The 20,508-nt window shown below is 42.9% G+C and overlaps 1 protein-coding gene across 1 annotated transcript in view; it reads left to right on the forward strand.

Moving 5' to 3' along the window:
• Positions 1-259: 259 nt before the first annotated feature.
• LOC140472647 (ras-related protein Rab-32-like) overlaps positions 260-20,508 on the forward strand; it is a 29,160-nt gene continuing 8,911 nt past the window's right edge. The window contains exons 1-2 of the mRNA XM_072567506.1: positions 260-513; positions 18,796-19,076. Coding sequence (XP_072423607.1) covers positions 294-513; positions 18,796-19,076 — 501 coding nt within the window. The 5' untranslated portion in view covers positions 260-293. The remainder of the gene's footprint in view (positions 514-18,795; positions 19,077-20,508) is intronic.

The raw sequence follows: 20,508 nt of genomic DNA on the forward strand, positions 1-20,508 counted from the left end.
GGAAGGTGGTGTCTCTGGGCGGGGAGTGGGGGGGTGGTGGTGTCTCTGGGCGGGGAGTGGGTGGGGGGGGGTGGTGTCTCTGGGCGGGGAGTGGGTGGGGGGGGTGGTGTCTCTGGGCGGGGAGTGGGGGGGGAAGGTGGTGTCTCTGGGCGGGGGGGTGGTGGTGTCTCTGGGCGGGGAGTGGGGGGGGGTGGTGTCTCTGGGCGGGGAGCTGCCTGTGGGTTGGGAGTGGGGGCGGGCTGTCTGCCTGTGCGGGAATGCGGAAGCGCTGAGGGCCGCCCAGAGGCGGCTGGATGGCGGACGCTGCGGAGAGCGGTGCCGGGGGCTCCGAGCATCTCTTCAAGGTGCTGGTGATCGGGGAGCTCGGCGTCGGCAAGACCAGCATCATCAAGCGGTACGTTCACCGGCTCTTCTCCCACAATTACCGCGCCACCATCGGAGTGGACTTCGCTCTGAAGGTGCTGAACTGGGATACCAGCACCTTGATCCGGCTGCAACTCTGGGACATCGCAGGTAGGAGCCGGGTGGTGGGGGGACAGGGCTGGGATAGAGGGACAGGGCTGGGTCACCCTGAGGGAGGGGGGCTGCAAGCAAGAGTCATGGGAACTGCCTGCCTCCAAGTTCCCTGCTGGACACCAGCAGTGAAATGGTTAATCCACGGGGCCCTGGGTTTGTGAAGGATTGTTGGTGGAATATGGGGGGGGGGAGAAGAGGGAAGCGTGTGCCTTCTCCCGTTCACACTGGGACTGGAGCAGCCTGATACAGTGCACACACACACACCCGCCCCAGGGTGACCCTGCATGCTGTCATTCAGCTGGTTCCCCCCCCCCCCCCCCCCTCCGGCGGACTCTCTGCTCGCCCTGGAATTTCCTGGCCGCCTCTCAGCGCTTTTCCCAGCCCCTTTGCACCGTCTGAATCTTCACCCGCCCCGGCACACGGAATGGTCGCGGAGAACCAACTGGTCCCGGAGAGCCGACCGGACAGAGCGGTCACCCGGGACGCGGAGGCAAAGCGAGGGGTCCAAGTTCAGCCTCCTTGCGAACAGAGGAAGCTTCTCTGCCTGTTTCTTGGCGAGGCCTGTACAGTAAAGTGCAGGAGCAAATGGCTGCAAAAGCCCTGGAATCTGTACTGAAAACAACAAATGCGGGAGACCACAACTCACTCTCTCTCTCACTTTCTCCATGGATGCTGCCTGACCTCCAGCATTTGTCGTTTTCTGTAAAGTTTAAGATTGCCCATGCTCCTTGCACATGGGAGTTACTAATACGCCACTTTCGAGTGTATTAAGAATCAATTACCCTGATGTGGGACTGAAGTTCGAACTGACCGTGAGGCCAGACGGTTACCTTTTCCTCAAAGATGTAACAGAGTCCCTACATTGTGGAAGTAGACCATTTGGCCCATCGAGCCTACACTGACCCTATGAGGAGCATCCCACCCAGATCCATCTACCCTACCTCTGTAAACCCCTTGGACATCATGGGGCAGTTTCGTGTGGCCAAGCCACCTCATCTGCACACCTTTGGACAGTGGGAGGAAATACACACAAATGCAGGGAGAATGTGCAAAACACACATTCACCCGAGAGTAGGATAGAACTTGGTTTCCTGGTACTGTGAGGCAACAGTGCTAACCACTGAGCCACTGGCAATTCAACAGTTTCATAGTCAACCAATATTTTATTTCCAAATTTTGCTTTAGAAAACTATCTTTTGGGTAACTCCTAAAAACCTGTGGGCGGCACAGTGGTTAGCACTGCTGCCTCACAGCGCCAGAGACCCAGGTTCAATTCCCGCCTCAGGCAACTGACTGTGTGGAGTTTGCACATTCTCCCCTTGTCTCCTTGGTTTTCCTCCGGCTGCTCCAGTTTCCTCCCACAGTCCAAAAATGTGCAGGTTAGGTGAATTGGCTATGCTAAATTGCCCATAGTGTTAGCTGCAGGGTAAATGTAGGGGAATGGGTGTGGGTGGGTGCGCTTCGGCGGGTCGGTGTGGACTTGTTGGGACGAGGGGCCTGTTTCCACGCTGTAAGTAATCTAATCTAATCTAAAAACCTGTTGTAATGCCTTAGAAAGTCATTTAAGTGTTAATCATTGTATAGCACTGAGGTATATTACTAATGGGTAGAAACCTGTCACTGAGTAACACATATAGTACTGGTGGATGCAGGTCTCACTGTGAGGCAAGTGTGGTTATAGGTCTGTCATGAGTACAGTACACTACTGGTGGATACAGGTCATCAAGGAAGTGCAGGTCTGCCATTGTCGTCTTTTGGCAGCACAAGCTCTATACCTCTCCTTGAGCACCATCGGAGACTGAATCAGGTGTTGCACAGGTTGGCATCCTTTTGGCTGTGAGTGATTCTCATCCTCCTTCAAGTCTGCCCATATCCACCTGCAGATGACAACTAGCCTTTAACCCTGACAGCTCACCTATGACTGAAATCCTGTCTGGACCGTTGTTATATACAGACTTGACTATCAAACAGCTCTCGGTCAGTCTTTGAGCTGACACCCTAAACTTAAGCTACAAAAACAGATGTTGTTGGAAAAGATCAGATCAGGTAGCATCTGTGGAGTGAAGTCAGAGTTAACATTTCAGGTCCAATGACCCTTGCTCATTGAACTTCTGTTCTTGTTTCTGAATTGTAACATACACCATTTTTTCAGTTTTTATTTAGTCTAAATTTGAGCCAATCTGACACTGTGCTGGACATAAACAAACACAAACTATAGGTTGAACTATCCCTGATCATAGTGATAGACTTTGAAGGAGTGAAGTTGAAGAGTGTGTTGCTGGAAAAGCGCAGCATCCGAGCAGCAGGAGAGTCAACGCTTCCAGTATAAGCCTTCCATCACGAAGGGGGCTGAGAGATAAATGGGAGGGGGTTGGGGCTGGGGGGAAGGTAGCTGGGAAAGTGATAGGTAGATGAAGATGGGGGTGAAAGTGATAGGTTAGAGAGGAGGGTGGAGTGAATAGGTGGGAAGGAAGATGGACAGGTAGGACTGTTCAAGATGGTGATGCCATGTTGGAAGGTTGAGACTGAGATAAGGTGGGGGGAGGGGAAGTAGGGAACCTGATGAGTGGAGGACTGGAAAAGTGAGCCACATAGGGTCAGCAACCTGATGCGTTCCTCCTGCAGTGAAAGTTTTCCAAGAGTGGCCATGAGAGGCATTGAGTGATTTGCTGGCAAGAATGACCACTGCTCAAGCGCTGGCTCCTTGTCTTGTCTGATTGGGTCAGCAACATTGGAAATCCACCTGCCATCTTTGATTGGATAGCAAGCAACAAGGCTGAGACTTGGAAGGTGGCTGTCTAGAAAATAGCTCTGCTGGTCTGGCTTCCAGACCTATTTCCAACATTGGTGTTCAAATCCTGTTGCAAGTCTTACACACCTGTTATCTGTGCTTGCTGAGCTATGATGGCTTCAAGGCTGGTAAAGTCACCTAAAATTCTCATGCATATCTCTGAAGGCCTATCTGTTTTATGCCTATATGCCTCCCTATGTCTGTAAAATTCTCCAGATGGACACCCTCCAAACTCTATGCAATGCTCCAATTCTGACCCCGTTATGCATTTCCAATTTTCTTTGCTTCATCATTGGTAGCCATGTCATCTGTCCCCAGAATTGCCTTTCACAATATCATTGTCTCTACTCCTGGTTTAAAACGTTCTTTAAAATCTAAGGAATTTTTTTGACAAAGCTTTAGGTTCTATGTCCTAATATCTCCTTATGGCATTCATTATCAGATTTATTCGGTAATTGTTCAGAAAGTGCCCTGGACATTTTGCCATTTTAATGGCACAATATAAATGTAAAGTTTGTTGTAAAGCACTGGGATACATGACTGGTGGGTTCAGGTCTGTCACTGTAAAATACACGTGGTTATGGTGGGTACAGTTCTGTCACTATTATTCTTGAATAGAATGCTATCTCTGTGTAACAGGGTGGTATGTTACTGCTGGATTGTTGGGCTTAAGTCTGTCACTGTATAAAACTGGGGAACAGCAGTCGTGAATAACAGTCAGTCACAATGGGCACAGTTGTAAAAAATGCAGGTCAGTCACTATCATTGTCACTTGGACACAGTGCTGTCACTGTGTAACAACAAAATGTAGTACTGCTCAGTCCAAGCCTGTCACTGCAAAACACTAGCGTACAGTGCCAGTAATTATGCATTCTGTCAGTGTGATTTTGAATAATGGGCTGATACTATTCCATAGATAAAGGTCTATCACTGTATAACAGTGGAATACAGTACTGGTGGATATATTATTGAACACGAGTGCACAGTTGTCAAGTTTATCAATGTATAATGCTGGAATGTAGCATAGATGGGTCTGTTGGTGTATAACACTAGGTCTCTAACTTTTATAATGTGGATGTAGTATAGGTAAATTGAAGGTGCTAAATGTATACTTGTTGAGAATTATGAATTATTTCTTTAAATATTCATTATTGCTCATTACTATCATAGGTGAAAGTGAGGACTGCAGATGCTGGAGATCAGAGCTGAAAATGTGTTGCTGGAAAAGCGCAGCAGGTCAGGCAGCATCCAAGGAACAGGAGAATCGACGTTTCAGGCATAAGAATGCTTCCTGACCTGCTGTGCTTTTCCAGCAACACATTTTCAGCTCATTACTATCATATTATGGACCTGATGAAGGGCTTTTGCCCGAAACGTTGATTTCGAAGCTACTTGGATGCTGCCTGAACTGCTGTGCTCTTCCAGCACCACTAATCCAGAATCTGGTTTCTAGCATCTGCAGTCATTGATTTTACCCCTACAATCTATTACAGCCAACCTGTCTCTTACCTATCAAGTTTGTTTAAATTCAAAAGCCAAGCTTTGTTCTTAACCTCATCACATTTAAACTGAACATGTAATTCCATCACCTTATGGTTACTCTTTCCCATTTTACCTATCGCTATGAAAGCCAAGTACTCTGGAATATTTAATGTGAATCTTTATTAACAACAAATATTCCCAGATCAGACCCATCTTAACTTTATTTATGAGAGTAGTTGTGTTTTGTGGTGGGTGGCTAATGGCCTACAGATGATATTTTTGAATTAATAATCCAAAAGTCCAGGCCAATCTTTTGGGACCACTGGTTAAAGCCCAACCAGTGTAACTGGTGGAATTCAAAATCAGTTATTAATAAACCTGGAATTAAAGTGGTATGACCATGAAATTACAGTGTGCTATCATACACATTTCTTCAACGCAAATTAGCTATGATGGAGTTGAAGAATTTAGACCATTATTTGTAGAACACAAACTTCCCTTATCTGTATTGACTATAATGCAATTCCGGTCCCATTAGTTTAAATGATGCTGCTATTACACAATTTTCTGATAATGCAAGGTCGTGTAGAAACTGAACAATCATGTTACAAAGGAACCTCGGAGATGGGCTCGGATGGGGACTACTTTATTCGGTTAATCAAATTCTGGATAATCGAATGCCAGATAACATAATTGAGCCAAGCATTGGGACCTTGTGATCTTGCCGGATAATCAGATATTCAGATCATCGAATGCTGGATAATAGAGGTTCCTGTGTATATCAGAACCGACTGGGTCAAATTGTTGTACAAATGCATCTTGTTCATTCATGTTGCTTTAGGATAGGAAATCTGGCTTTACTATCCTTCCTAGTTCTGGCATACATGTCATCCAAGAACCACATACTGTGGTTGACTCGGAACTTGAAATAGTCTATTACATGACTTGGTTGTAAAAATCCACCACAGCAAAGACAAAAAGGAATAAAACTGGATGGAGTACCTGACTTTGACCAAGGCACCAGGACTCGCAATGGCACAACATGCCCTGTCATCCCTAGAGTCGTCCTTACGAATGATTGCGGGCTTGTGGCAATATTTGGAAAGGTGTATTCAGACACGTGAAGCTACAGGCCTAAAAGTGATATGAACCCCGATGACTTGAAGGAATTGATAAAGTTATCGTTTTTATAACTTTAAAATTGATACAAATTAAAATGCGAATTAAACAGGCGAGTTCTGTTCAATAGAAAAAGTACTTGACCCTTAAATAGCTGATATGACAAAGATATCACTGGCAGTGGTGGATTTACTGGCAGTGGTGGTTGCAAGTTCTATCACATTGCTGTCCAGGAAGTTTTGTTACTCTTCCCACCTGACGTTAGCCTATGGTGGAAGGATTTATAAGTTGATACTCAATTTTGGCCATTGAGTTAAGGTGTGGGAATTGATTACAGCAGTATAACACTACCCACTGTATCAGAGGAGTTCCTTGTCCATTGCCATTCCTGATTATTTCCTATCCCACTAACAGCACAGTTCCGGCAAATGCTGGAGTACCATGGTGGACAGTCAAAAGGGAATTGCATTGGAAATCCTCAACATTAACTATGGATCCCATGACATCTCTTGGCATCAGGCCAAATATGGGCAGGGAACTCTCCTGCTGATTATCTCCTCCTTGCTTCAGAGCATCTAACATCTAGAACATTGGACACCCATATGGTACTGAGCAGCAGCAGAATTATATTCAACCACAATTTGTCACCATATCCCTCGCTCTACCATTACAATTAAGTCAGGAGATTAACCTTGGTTTAATGAATAGTGCAGGAGAACATAACAGGAATAGTACTAAGCATAACTAAAAAATATCAGGTGCCAATCTAATGAAGTTACAGCACAGTACTGCTTGCGTGCCAAAAAGCCAGAAGTGGCATGCAGTTGAAGAGCTAAGTAATGTTATGGACCAGGCCAAATCCCCCCAGAACATTTCAAGAAAGTAGCTTAGACCCTATTTTTGCTAGTTGTTTTAAGCAAATGTAACACAGATATTCCAGGAGGGAATCAGTTGGTCAAACCACGTAGTTTTGAAAAAAATAGAATTTATTTGCAAGATTTCTGAATGAAATACAAACAACAGAGGACAGAATACTGAATAACTTAACCTATCCGAAAACCCAACAGACCATCCCAACCTAATGATGCTGTTCCAAATACTTGCAACAATTACCAGAAGCACCCCTTGGGCACAAAAGATAAAATCAAACACAGGGTCTTAGATCAGAGATGTCAGAGAGAGAGAGATTTTACAACGGCATGACTGCTTTCAGTGAATAGCCAGACCAAAACCAAACCAGAGAGAGGCTGAGCTGGGAGAACGGACCGCTCCCCTTTCATTGTACAAGTGTTTTTTTAAACTTAAAAGCCTTTTGCCTGAGGCAGTATCTGTTAGCGATAATCAAATTGGCCCTAAAACCATTCAACTTAGACTTTTCAGAGTCTGTGTCTTTTATGACCTCTCTGGAAAAGAAGGGCCAAGGAGGAAGGGTTTGGAGGGATATGGGCTGGGTGCTGGCATGTCGGACTAGATTGGGTTGGGATATCTGGACAGGTTGGACTGAAGTGTCTGTTTCCATGCTGTACTTCTCTATGATGCCGAAACCTTGTGAAAGGAGCATCACCATCACAATAGTAACATATCAATGGATGTGATCAAATCCTGGCTGACCTCTCGCATTCAGTCGTGAATGGTGGCAGACAATTGAACAAGTAATGGGAGGAGGAGGCCCCCATAAATGTTGGGAAGTATATCAGTGGAAAAGGCTAATGCATCTTCAGACAAATGTGTGAAGTGGGTGATCCATTTCAGCCTCCTCCTGGAGACCCCAGATAACAATTTTTAGCCAATGTTACTCACTTCATGTAATATCTAAGAGGTTTCTGAAAACACTGTTTATAGTGAAGGTTCTTGATAATACCTTCTCGAAAGCAGCTGAGGCAATCGATAAATGCTGAAAACACTCACCATCCCATAAAACAATTAAAATAATTTCAGATATGGTTTCTTTAATTTTAAGTTTTTGAATTAATTTTGCCGATTATAACAATATTCACAAACTCCCTTTTCTAGTGGCATAAATTCACCCTTGCCTGAACTTTTGGCCCGATGTCCTGATTTAGTTTGAAGCTTCCTCTACCACCCTAGTTATTAAATTTACTACAACATTGTTCCCAGCCCAATTTAGTTGGAGCTTGTTTTAGTGGTGCTCCCTCTATCCTCAGTACAGGATCCATTGACATCTGAATTGAAATCCCCACCCTCCCACATTCTTTGGCTCTGCATTTAACCTGACAATCTATGATTCTGTATGCCAGTTTATGCAGGTTCAGTAGCAATCCAGAAATATTTGCTTTTGAGGTTCATCTTTATAATTTGGACACTTCCTCTTTTTCCCTCTCCATCACCTTATTTGTTAATCTATATGTATCATTGATTTCTCCATAGACCATGACAAATGGTTTTTTCTTCTTGTGTTCAACACTGTACTCCAGGCGTGAATAAGATCTTCTTAGCATTTCCACCAGACAAGAAACACAGCCTTCAAAACAATTAATCAAGGATGCAGAGAACAAAGCTAGTCCTTACTATACTATCCCTGCCCACAATCTCATTCCTTTTCACTTCTGCTTTGGTCAATTTTCCCAATCTCCCTGTAGTCTTAATTACTGCTCAGATGCAGGAGAGCAATCACCTGTTGGACCTAAGTAAAAACCGAAGCTCCTCCACTTCTGTATGTGGGACCTCGTTACCTCCCTAACATACAACTAAATCTTCCTGCCTCTGACCACGAACCAAATCTAAACTACCTTGAGTACAGGAGTTGGGAGGTCATGGAATATTTTGTGCAATTCTTGTCTCCTTCCTATTGGAAGGATGTTGTGAAACTTGAAAAGGTTCAGAAAAGATTGACAAGGATGTTGCCAGTGTTGGAGGATTTCAGCTATTGGGAGAGGCTGAATACGCTAGGGTATTCCCCTGAAGCATTGGAGGCTGAGGGGTGACCTTATGGAAGTTTATAAAATCATGAGGGGTATGGATAGGGTAAATAGACAAGGTCTTTTCCCTGGGGTGGGGGAATCCAGAACTAGAGGGCACAAGTTTCAGTTGAGGGGGGAAAGATACAAAAGGAACCTAAGGGGCAATTTTTTTCACACAGTGGAACATATGGAATGAGCTGCCAGACGAAATGGTGGAGGCTGGTACAATTGTAGCATTTAAAAAGTATCTGGATGGATATATAAATAAGAAGGGTTTAGAAGGATCTGGGCCAAGTGCTGGCAAATGGGACTAGGTTAGATTAGGATACCTGATCGGCATGGACGAGTTGGACCAAAGGGTCTGTTTTCATGTTGTACATCTCTATGACTCTACTGCCTAACCCACCTGGATCGATGTGACCAGATAACGTGTCTCTCCACTGTCTAATGTGTCATAATCTTTGCACCTCAGACTCCAGCAATACAACTCCAAATCCATGTTTCTCACTTTAAGACATTTCCTGCAGAATACTGTTGCCTTGGATCATCATACTCCTCACATTGAAACCTCCTACACTGCCATTCAAACTATTCTTGTTTTGTTTCAGACATAGTTCACTTACTTTGTTTAAACAGTAAACCAATTAAGTTATTCATTTCAAGTTTTTAATTGTAAAATAAGTATTGACAAGTTCCAGGCTCCTGATTCAAACCACTCCTTGAGCTGAGAGCAAAAAATGTATTAGTCGCCCCACCTTCTGTGATGTCAAGCGATGCAGAGTCACACAGCACGAAAACAGAACGTTCCATCCAACCAGTCCACGTCCTTTATAATCTCAAACTAAACTCATCCCACCTGCCTTCACTTGGCCCATATCCCTCCAAACATTTCTTATTCATGTACTTATTAAATGCCTTTTAAACATTGTAGCTATATCTATTTTGCGTAACTTTTCTGGAAGTTCATTCCACACACAAACCTCTCTGTGAAAAATAAACTCACCCCCATGTCTTTTTAAAATCTTTCTTCTCTATCTTACTAATAATAAAACTGTGCAGGTTAGGTGAATTAGCCATGCTAAAATTGCCTGTAGTGTTAGGTGATGGGGTAAATGTAGGGGAATGGGTCTGGGTGGGTTGCGCTTCGGTGGGTTGGTGTGGACTTGTTGGGCCGAAGGGCCTGTTTCCGCACTCTAAGTAATCTAATCTAATCTAAAACAATGCAAATTAAATTGGGGCATTTTAAATCGGAGTAACAAACAGCATGAAGAACAATTCATTGCAAAGATGATTACTTGTAACACCTTGGATTTCCTAATTAATTTAGATTTTAAACGGGATTGAAAACAATTGAATATTAAATGTAATAAGCATTAAATAATCAAAGGCAATCCTGGGTGGCACAGTGACTCAGTGGTTAGCACTGTGGTAAAAACAATGACTGCAGATGCTGAAAACCAAATACTGGATTAGTGGTGCTGGAAGAGCACAGCAGTTCAGGCAGCATCCAATGAGCAGCGAAATCGACGTTTCGGGCAAAAGCCCTTCAGGAATAAAGGCAGTGAGCCTGAAGCGTGGAGAGATAAGCTAGAGGGGGGTGGGGAGAGAGTAGCATAGAGTACAATGGGTGAGTGGGGGAGGAGATGAAGGTGATAGGTCAAGGAGGAGAGGGTAGAGTGGATAGGTGGAAAAGAAGATAGGCAGGTCGGACAAGTCCGGACAAGTCAAGGAGACAGTTACTGCTTCAGAGCAGAGGAGATGACCTGGGAGTTGCAGTGGGAGAGGGACTCCCTGAGATTCTTGTAGAGAGAGGAGGAAAACTTCTTCAAGGCAGGCATCCTTGCAAGAGGATTCGCAGTAGGGTTAAAATCAACAAGGTAAAAACAATGACTGCAGATGCTGAAAACCAAATACTGGATTAGTGGTGCTGGAAGAGCACAGCAGTTCAGGCAGCATCCAACGAGCAGCGAAATCGACGTTTCGGGCAAAAGCCCTTCATCAGGAATAAAGGCAGTGAGCCTGAAGCGTGGAGAGATAAGCTAGAGGAGGGTGGGGGTGGTTTTGTTGACTCACAGTGCCGGTAACCTGGGTTCGATTCCAGCCTTGGGCAACTGTCTGCGTGGAGTTTATATGTTCTCCTGTGTCTGTGAGTTTCCTCCCACATCCAAAGCTGTGCAGGTTAGGTGAATTGGCTGTGCTAAATTGCCCATAGTGTTCAGGAATTTGTAGTCTAGGTGCATTAGTCAGGGATAAATGTAGAGTAATAGGGTAGGGGAATGGGCATGGGTTGGATACTCTTCGGAGAGTTAGTGTGGACTTGTTGGGCCAAAGGGCCTGTTTCCACACTCTAGGGATCCTATGAAAAGGGAGAGGGGAAATCAAGACAATCAGTATTAAGGTCACTAATGGGGCAAAAAGCTTCACTAGACCCAGCACGATGCTTCTTAGGACGTTAAACAAAGTTGCTACAGAGGTGGTGGATGCACTGGTAGTAATTTTCCAAGAATCAGTACATCGTGGAGATGTCCCAGAGGATTGGATATCCAAGGAATGAAGGCTTATGGGAAAAGGGTAGGAATGTGGAGTTGAGGGTTGTCACATCAGCCATGAACTCATTGAATGGTGGATTCATCTCAATGGTCTGAATGGCCTACTTCTGCTCCTATGTCTTATGCCTGAATACTAGGCAATCACATCAATTCTGGGAATGCAGTTTGATGTAGAGTGAGTAGATTGAATTGAAATGTTACGCCACACAGTTTTGCAAGGAAAGTGTTGTGGTTTTGCAACTGATCCTGTAACAGTTTATCAACAGGCAGCAATAGTATTGCTACAGAGAGTATTTTAAAGGAATGAAATGCACTTGGAAAGCCAATATAAACACAGAACTTGTGAACCATTTGAAGATACTAGGTAAAGGGGTGAAAGTGTCTACTTGTGTGGCAGGGTTATGCTGTAGAGTTCATCATCAGTATCTCACTTCAAACTGAGTGAAGAATTCCTAATAAAGTGAAAGATAATTAATGTTTGGAGAGAGAAATATATTTCATCACACACCATTTCTCATTTATGTAGTCTGGTGGTTAAAATTACCTTAAACCAACAGAAACAAGAATAACGTAAGTTGGATTTGGTTTCGGCATCAATTTAGTTTTAGAAAGTTACTGTATTGATTGCAGTATTGATTTGCAGGATTGTTGTAAATTTAGATATTAAAGATTGGACACGTTAAAAAAGAAAACGGTATTACTCAAAGTCAGCATAGATTTTTTTAAAAAGAAAATAACATTTGGCAAACCTATTGGAGTGTTTTGAAACTGTGACTAGTAGAATAGATGCAATGGATGTTCCACAACCTACACTCTTTCACTAAAGTTACTTATTTCCTTAACTGTTCTGAATAATTTTTTTAACTGAGATTAATTCAAATTCGGTCAATTCTCCTTTGAATTCTCCAAATGTTTTCCAATTTGTATGTATCTCTAAGTTAAAATCATCAATCCCTGATCATTCTAAACCCAAAAGCAGACTGACATTATTCAATGTTTTCTCTCTTCTGTCGTAAGCCTTCACAATTTAAAAGTACCTCCATTGACAATGGAAGAGGTTTTGTTGTCACCTACTGTCTGACATATGCTGGTTTAAAATCATGGTTCTGGAAAGACTGACTGAATTCAATTTTAAACCTATTTTTAAAAAATATCAATACCAATACTACCAAACACTTAAAGATGATAATATATGTGAATAACATACCTTTCATCACAGTGAATACTAATCTTTTGGGATGCATAGACCAAGACTCCTAGATCCATCTGTATTTCAGAGTTGTGCAATCTGTCACCATTTAGACAATATTTCTTTTTTTATTCTTTCTGCTGAAATGGATAATTCCACATTTTTCCACATTATGCTACTCTACCAGATCTCTGCCCAGTTGCTTAACCTATCTACATCCCTTATGTGTATCCATATGTCCTCTTCACATCTGATTGCACTATCTATCATTGTATCAACAACTAATTTAGTAACCAAATCTTTGTTTCCTTCATCCAACTGATTGACATAAATTGGAAAAAGTTGAGGCCCTAGCACTAATCCCTGTGACACACCAGTCGTTATATCAGATTGATCAGAAAATGACCAACTTAAACCTACTCTGTTTTCTGTTAGCTAGTCTATCTTCTATCTGTGCTCCAAAAACTATTTTTAAAATTTTTTTTGTATTTTTGATTGTGGACTGAATTGGGAAAAGGATTGTTTTAAAACTAGGAATTGTGAAAGAGATTGCAAATGAACTGGTGCAAGGAGTCATGTACACACTGCGTGTCATGAGTAACTGGAGCTATGACTATTTGTCAATGACAAAAGCCATCTGCCTGCCAACAACTATATGATTGGCTTCTGGATGGCTGAACTGTGAACATGACTGCCAGAAGGTTTCAGTCCTTTGAAAGGAGAGGTTGCATATCTCTGCAGTAGCCTGAAGCCTGAGTTTAAAAAAAAAACCTTCTCTCCCCAGTTGCTGGATGCCATTGCTTTTAACCAATTAGTCAGAGACTTTACAACTTGTGAACCAGTAAATCAGTGCTTACTGCAAGAATGTGAAGATGAGATTGATATTAACAAGTTGGCAAGCAAAAGGATCATCTCAGCAAATTCTGTGGATAGGGGCCTTTGAACTGTCTTCCCAGTTTTTATTCCTACACCAGTAACACCATTTCATTTTGTCAGTCTAGGTCTGTACGTGCATCTGGGGGGGAAGTTTATAAGAGGGTTAGAGTTTTAATCAGTACAGTTATAAGTTGGCAGTTCATAGTTGCTCGCCTGTAGCTATAATCATAGAATCCCTACAGTATGGAAGCAGGCCAATCAGTCCATCGAGTCTACACCAACCCTCCAAAGAACTTCTCACCCAGACCCACTCTATCCCTGTAACCCTGCATTTCTCATGGCTAATCCACCTAGCCTGCAAATCCCTGGGCACTATGGGTAACTTAGCATGGCCAATGCACCTAACCTGCACACCTTTGGACTGTGGAAGGAAACCGGAGCACCCCCAGAGGAAACCCACATGGACACTGGGAGAACTTGCAAACTCCACACAAACAGTTGCCCAAAGTGGGAATCAAACCCAGCTGCTTGGTGCTGTGAGGCAGCAGTGCTAACCAGTGAGCCACTATGCCACCATTTATTTGTAACAAATAATAATTCTTTTTTAAGTAAAGAAACCTAATTTATTTTGTAACCTGGGTCTAAAAAGCCAGATAAATTGGAGAATTTCGCACACCTGAGTAAAATTTTTAACTTTTACGCTGATTCCGCAGTGCAGCATCCCAGTGGAGTGCAACAATGCTTGATATAACCCTAAACCATGAGCTTTTATTTTCCACATAACTTTTGATGTGGCTCCTTATCGAATGCCTTCTGGAAATCTACATTCACTGGTTCCCCTCGATGCATTTGTTATTTCTTCAAAGAACTCCAATAATATGGTTAAACATGCATTCTCTTTCATAAAACCATGGTGACATTGCCAGATTACCTTACATTTATTATTTTCTAATCAAATGGAACTTTACCTGAATCTAAGGAATTTTGGAAAATTAAAGTCAATGCATCAGCTATCTCACTAGCCACTTCTTTTAAGATTCCTGATGAAGGGCTTATGCCCGAAACATCGATTCTCCTACTCCTTGGTTGCTGCCTGACCTGCTGTGCTTTTCCAGCACTACACTCTGACTCTGAGCTCCAGCATCTGCAGTCCTCACTTTCTCCTGATTCTTTTGAGACATAGGATAAAGTCCATCCACACCCACAACTTTATCAGCCCACAAGTCCAACAATTTGCTCAGTACCACCTCCTTAGTGATTGTAATTTTCTTTAGTTCTTCTCTCCATTTCATTTCCTAATTTAGAGCTATTTCATACTCAAAAGAAGGGCTGTGAAATTCCTTAGGAATGTAACAAGTATATATAGGACTAGGATTTGATTTATTTTTAGATGAGATTAGATTCCCTACAGTGTGGAAACAGGCCATTTGTCCCAACCAGTCCACACTGACCCTCCAAAGTGTAACCCACCCAGACCCATTCCGCTACATTTATCCCTGACTAATGAATCTAACACTGGGCAATTTAGCATGGCCAATTCACCTGACCTTCACATCTTTTGGATTGTGGGAGGAAACTGGAGCCCCTGGAGGAAACCCACGCAGACACTGGGAGAATGTGCAAACTCTACACAGACATTGGTCCAAGGTGGGAATCGAACCTGGGTCCCTGGCGCTGTGAGCCATCGTGCCACCCCACTGTATTACCTGTATCTATAGTGTTGCAATGAAAGACTTAAACCCACCATTACTATAACCTAGTGTTATAACAGACCTGAACTCAATGATACCACACCCATTTTTATACAGCAAAAACTCTCACTTCTATTGTGCTCAGTAAATCACTTAGCTTCTCAGGAGCATGATCAGAATCAAAATTGACATCTATTACTCCATAGATACAGTAGTGGTGCTGGAGAATTGGCAAATTACAGAGGGTTTGACTCTTGTTTACAAATCAAGATAAACCCAGTAAATACGTTCTTAGTCTTGGTAGTGTGAAGACAATTATCCAAAATTAACAGTTACTTGGACAGGTGTAGGTTGATAGAGGAATGCCAGTGTGGACTGGTTAAGGGCTTATTTGTTTGAGCTTTTTGAATTCAGAGTGTTGATAACGTAAAATGGTTGTGTAGTGTGTGTGAAGTTGTAATATGAAAGACATGTTGGACGTGGAAAAGCCCAGGGAATAAAGAGAGCAATGACAACATGGATTCAAAATGGTTGAGTGACAAAAAACCTTGAGCAGCTATATTTGCAGATTATGGGAAAAGTAATAGTGGGGTTCCCCAGTTTTTTTAATCTACATTATATCTATTTATTAGGCACTGCCTAAGAGCATGGTGGAACCATTCTCAACCTTTCAGAAGAGAATTGATTACCTGAAGATAAAGCATTTGCAAGTCTAAGGAAAAAGAAGGTGGCAGGAGGGAACTAGCAGATTCTCTCCTGCACAGAGTCTGCAAGGATAATGTGCCAGCATGGAAATATCTTAAAAATTTTAACAAGCATATGGGATCTTTGGCTTTATCAAGGTTCTACAGTGAAAAAGAAAGGAAATTATATAAAGTACTGTTTAAGCTTCAGTTGGAACACTCTGTTCTGTAGGTGAAAGTGAGGATTGCAGATGCTAAAGATTAGAGTCAAGAATGTGCTGCTGGATAAGCACAGCAGGTCAGGCAGTGTACGAGGAGCGGGAGAATCAACGTTTCGGGCAAAAGCCCCTCCGTTCTGTGTTGGGTAATGCGCTTTAGGAAAGGTATGAAGGCTTTAGGGAGAGTGCAGAAGAAATACACCTTTAAAGGTACCAGAGATAAGGCATTTCATGTTACAGGCCAACCGCAGGTCCGGTTTCAGTAACCTGTGGTTTACCGCGGCCTGAACATTGAAATATTACAGAACCAGGGACCGGGGCTGTCGGGGAGGTAAATTTCCCATTTAAATTAATGATTCACTACTATCCACGGTTTCAGGCTTCCGTGATAGGTCTTGGAACATATCCAGGGAGACTACTGTATGCGAAGATATTGGGCTGGATGTGATAAGACCATAAGACATAGGAGCAAATGTCGATCATTTAGCCCATTGAGTCTGTTCCACTATTCAATGATATCGGATTATCCTTGGCTTGACTTTCCTTCCTTTTCCCCCCATAAGTCTTGATTCCCTCGTTGATTAAAATGGAGGCAGCTGAGGTCCCAGAGCTGAAAACAGCAGGAGACCCCTGTATCAACCAGCATCACACCCCGGATAGACATCATCTGAGGTTGCCATCTTTATGGCGGCCTGTCCCCAAGTGCTGCCAGCTCAATCAGCAGTGCCCCCAACATCGCCATTAGTGAGGGCAGTGAGGCACCATTGCCACGCGTGACTGCTCCATGGGTGATGGAGTGCCCAAATAAAGAGAGGACCTTACTCCACCATCTCTTTGGTAGGCAGCCTGATTTTATTGGGCAGTCTCCCCTCATAGCTGTCCCCTCTTTTGCTTACAGTTCTGGTCACCACAAGACCAGAAGGATGTGGATGCTTTGGAGAGGGTACAGAAAAGGTTTACCAGGATATTGCCTGATCTGGAGGATTTTAGCTATGAGGAAATTTTGGATAAATTGGTTTTCACTGGAATGCAGGAGGCTAAGGAGTGAGCAGATAGAAGTTTTATAAGATTGTGAATGGCAAGAATAGAGTGGAAGGTTTGAAGCTTTTTCCCAGGGTGGGGACACACTTTCAAGGTGTGGGGTTGAAAGTTTAAAAAAGATGTGCAAGCAAGTTTTTCACACAAAGGGTGGTGAGTGCCTAGAACCTAGTGCCAGAGCAGGTAGTGGAAACAGACACAAGTTTGACCAGGAAGGGAATAGAGGGATATGTATCCTGTAAGTGAAGGCAATTTTGGGATGGAAGGGCAAAATGTGTTGGCATTGGCTTGGAGGGCTGAAGGGCCTGTTCCTGTACTGTGTTTTTGGTGTTTGTTCTCTCTCACCATCTATCATCCCTAATTTGGGCATGACACCATGGAAGATGGGAAATGGCCCTTAATTGACAACTTAATTGGCTCCATTGGGCTTGCACAGTGTAACCGATATGGCAACTGTCCTACTGCTCGCAAAATCACATTTTGCCAGGAAGACTGGCTTGATTCTGAAGCTTTACCAAGCTATCTTCCCAGTCATCCCAACTCCCAGGAGAGGCAGGAGGAACTGGGGTTGTTTTTCCTAAACTTCTCTAAAAGGAGATTTAACAAAGGCGTTTAAAATCGAGAAAGGCTTTGACAGTAAATAAGAAGTACATTTCTGTTGCAGAAGGATCTGTAACCAGAGGACACGAATTTGAGGTTATTGGTTCCTTTGTCAAAGGCAGCTTGAGAGAACATTTTATTGACACAACACGCTGTTGTGATCTGGGAAAACACTGCCTGACAGAGGGAGGAAGCAAACTGAAGGAAACTCTGATTAAAAACTTGAGGACAAAATAAATGGCATGTTTTCTGCAGGCAGAAGGCACTTAATGATGGAGAAGATGAAACAGTTTTTATTGATATCTCAAATAGATAGTTGGCTGAACTAAGTTCAGAGGGTGGCTTTCATTCTCCAGTTTGATCTTTTGAGCCCTCTATAGATCTGTTGAAAGTAGCTCCTTTTATACGCTGTATTTTACCCACATCAAAGGTATTTTTCACAGTTAAAATCTCACAAATCTGATTTAGGAACAGTTTGTTCATGTAAATAGTTCTGAATGTTTACTTCAAAGCTACTTCTCCCAAATAAGATTTTCTGAATTAACTGTGTTTCAATCCTATAAGTCATGGTGTTATTAACCAATAACTTTCTGCACTATGGTTGAGATATCCCCCTACCTTATGTCTATTATACTAAATGCTGTTCAAATCACCTACCTCCTCATACAGGCATTTCTTACAGAAAATACTCAGATGTTTGGAACAGAAATTAACACCATGAGAAGAAAGCATACATTTTGAAGCCATCGGTTTGTATGGGAAAAATTATTGATTCAAGATGTAAGGAAGTATGACTTTTAGCATTTTAACCCTGATAATGGCGAACAATTCAAGATACATTATCACCTTTTCAGGGCAGCTAGGAAGGACAGGTCACACCCAATTAGTGTTATTTACATCTCAAATATAATGGTGTAGATGCGTTTAAAGAGGTACTAAATACGTAAGTGAGAGAGATGTTGCTAAAAAGCAAAATAAGTTGGGAAGAGAGTCATGTGGGTTGTGAAAATGGACCCAGCCTGTCTCTGTGCTGCATGTTCTTAGTTTTAAAGGGAAACGTAAAACTTGTTGTTTATGAAATTGATTGCATTCACTTTGGGGGTAATTTTTTGGCTGCTGCAGGTCAAGAACGATTTGGCAACATGACGAGAGTGTATTATAAAGAAGCTGTTGGAGCTTTTGTAGTCTTCGATGTATCCAGACACTCAACATTTGACGCAGTTCTGAAGTGGAAGAGTGACTTGGACAGTAAAGTGAAGTTGCCCAATGGGAAGCCAATCCCTGCTGTGCTCTTGGCAAACAAATGTGATCAGCAATGGGATGGTTTGGACAATAGTCCAGCGACGATGGATCGCTACTGCAAGGACAATGGTTTCATAGCGTGGTATGAAACCTCAGCGAAGGTTAGTGACAATTTAACCATCTGCTTGGGGTACTGCAGCAAGGTAGTTCTCTAGTCAACTCTCAGTTACAACACATTGTGGCTTACTGGCCAGGTGTCTGCAGTAGCTTAAGGTTGTGGGTTATGTCAAGAGACTTGACACTCCCAATGAAGTACAGCATTCCCCTGTACTATCAGAGGTGGTGTTTTACAGTTAAATTGAGAACCTGTCTACTTTCTCCAAAGTGGTTGTAAAGGACCCAAAGGCAATATTTTGAAGAATAACAGGAATTAGCTAAAATTTAACCCACAACTAATACAAAAACACACGATCTGGTCAATCAGCAACAGAGGAATGCCCTTCAGTCTGAGTGACTGAAGTACCAGCAATGATCATTGACTTCCTGGTGGTGCCACTGATCAATGAAGGATTGCTAACATATGAATGACTTGAAGCTCTTGCTTGTCAGGACTTCAGTGCCCAGGGATCTTTGCTCCCAGGGAAGATCTGTCACATTAAGTGTGTCATCTAGCTATGCAATGGTGGGTCTTGCTCTATAAAGGTGACATGGGGCTCTAGTTTTTCAGCTAGAAGGCAGGCCCTTCACCTTCACTAAATACTACCAGGTGACACTTCCATTCTTTTATTCACGTGGGATTAGGTCAGGAGTTCCATATGAACATAACTTAATCTGCCCCAGATTTCATAAACACAGAAGCCTTGCATCAAAAATGACACAATTTTTCATTTATAGGAGACACTTGCTCCCACTATCAGTTCTTCGAGACAGTTTTGACTGTTGTACCACAACATCCTGCTGCCTGTCAGTGTTGACACAATGAGCCAAATGGCCTCCTTCAGCACCATAATGCTCTGAGACCTCTTGTTCAGCTGGAAAACTCATTGACACTCACACTGCAATTTCACAGTCTGTCTGAACTCTTAGTCTCTGAAAACATCTCCTTGTGTCTTCTGGAGGAGATGTGTATCTTCATGTGTTTCTCTGGTCTCCCCCAGCTGCAGCAAAAAGCCAGTGATAACTTTGTACCTCAATCAGCTTCCACCTGTTTCTTCTCTATAGCATAGCGTATCTAGGTCATGCGGACGCAAAAGGGGTTTGCCAAGAATTCAGCAACTCCCTGTCCAGCTATCTATTTCATTTTAGATTAAAGGGGCATTTCAAAATGAAAGCTGCTTGCAAAGGTTATTATTCATGACACTTATTCCTCTTAATATCTTGAAAACCTCAATCAAATCAATTCTTAAATTTCTAAATTCAAAGGATTGCAATGCTAATTTGTTTAAGCTCTCCTCGTAGCTTAACCCTTCTATGCCAGACATCATGCTAGTAAATCTGCATTGTTCTCCCTCCCAAGGCTAATATTGTTGCCCTGAGGTTTAGTACGCAGAGTTGTTTGCAGATCTACAGATGCAAGTCAGTCAGGGCAGGCAG

Source organism: Chiloscyllium punctatum, unplaced genomic scaffold (genome assembly GCF_047496795.1).
Source record: "Chiloscyllium punctatum isolate Juve2018m unplaced genomic scaffold, sChiPun1.3 scaffold_395, whole genome shotgun sequence".
Taxonomy (NCBI): Eukaryota; Metazoa; Chordata; class Chondrichthyes; order Orectolobiformes; family Hemiscylliidae; genus Chiloscyllium; species Chiloscyllium punctatum.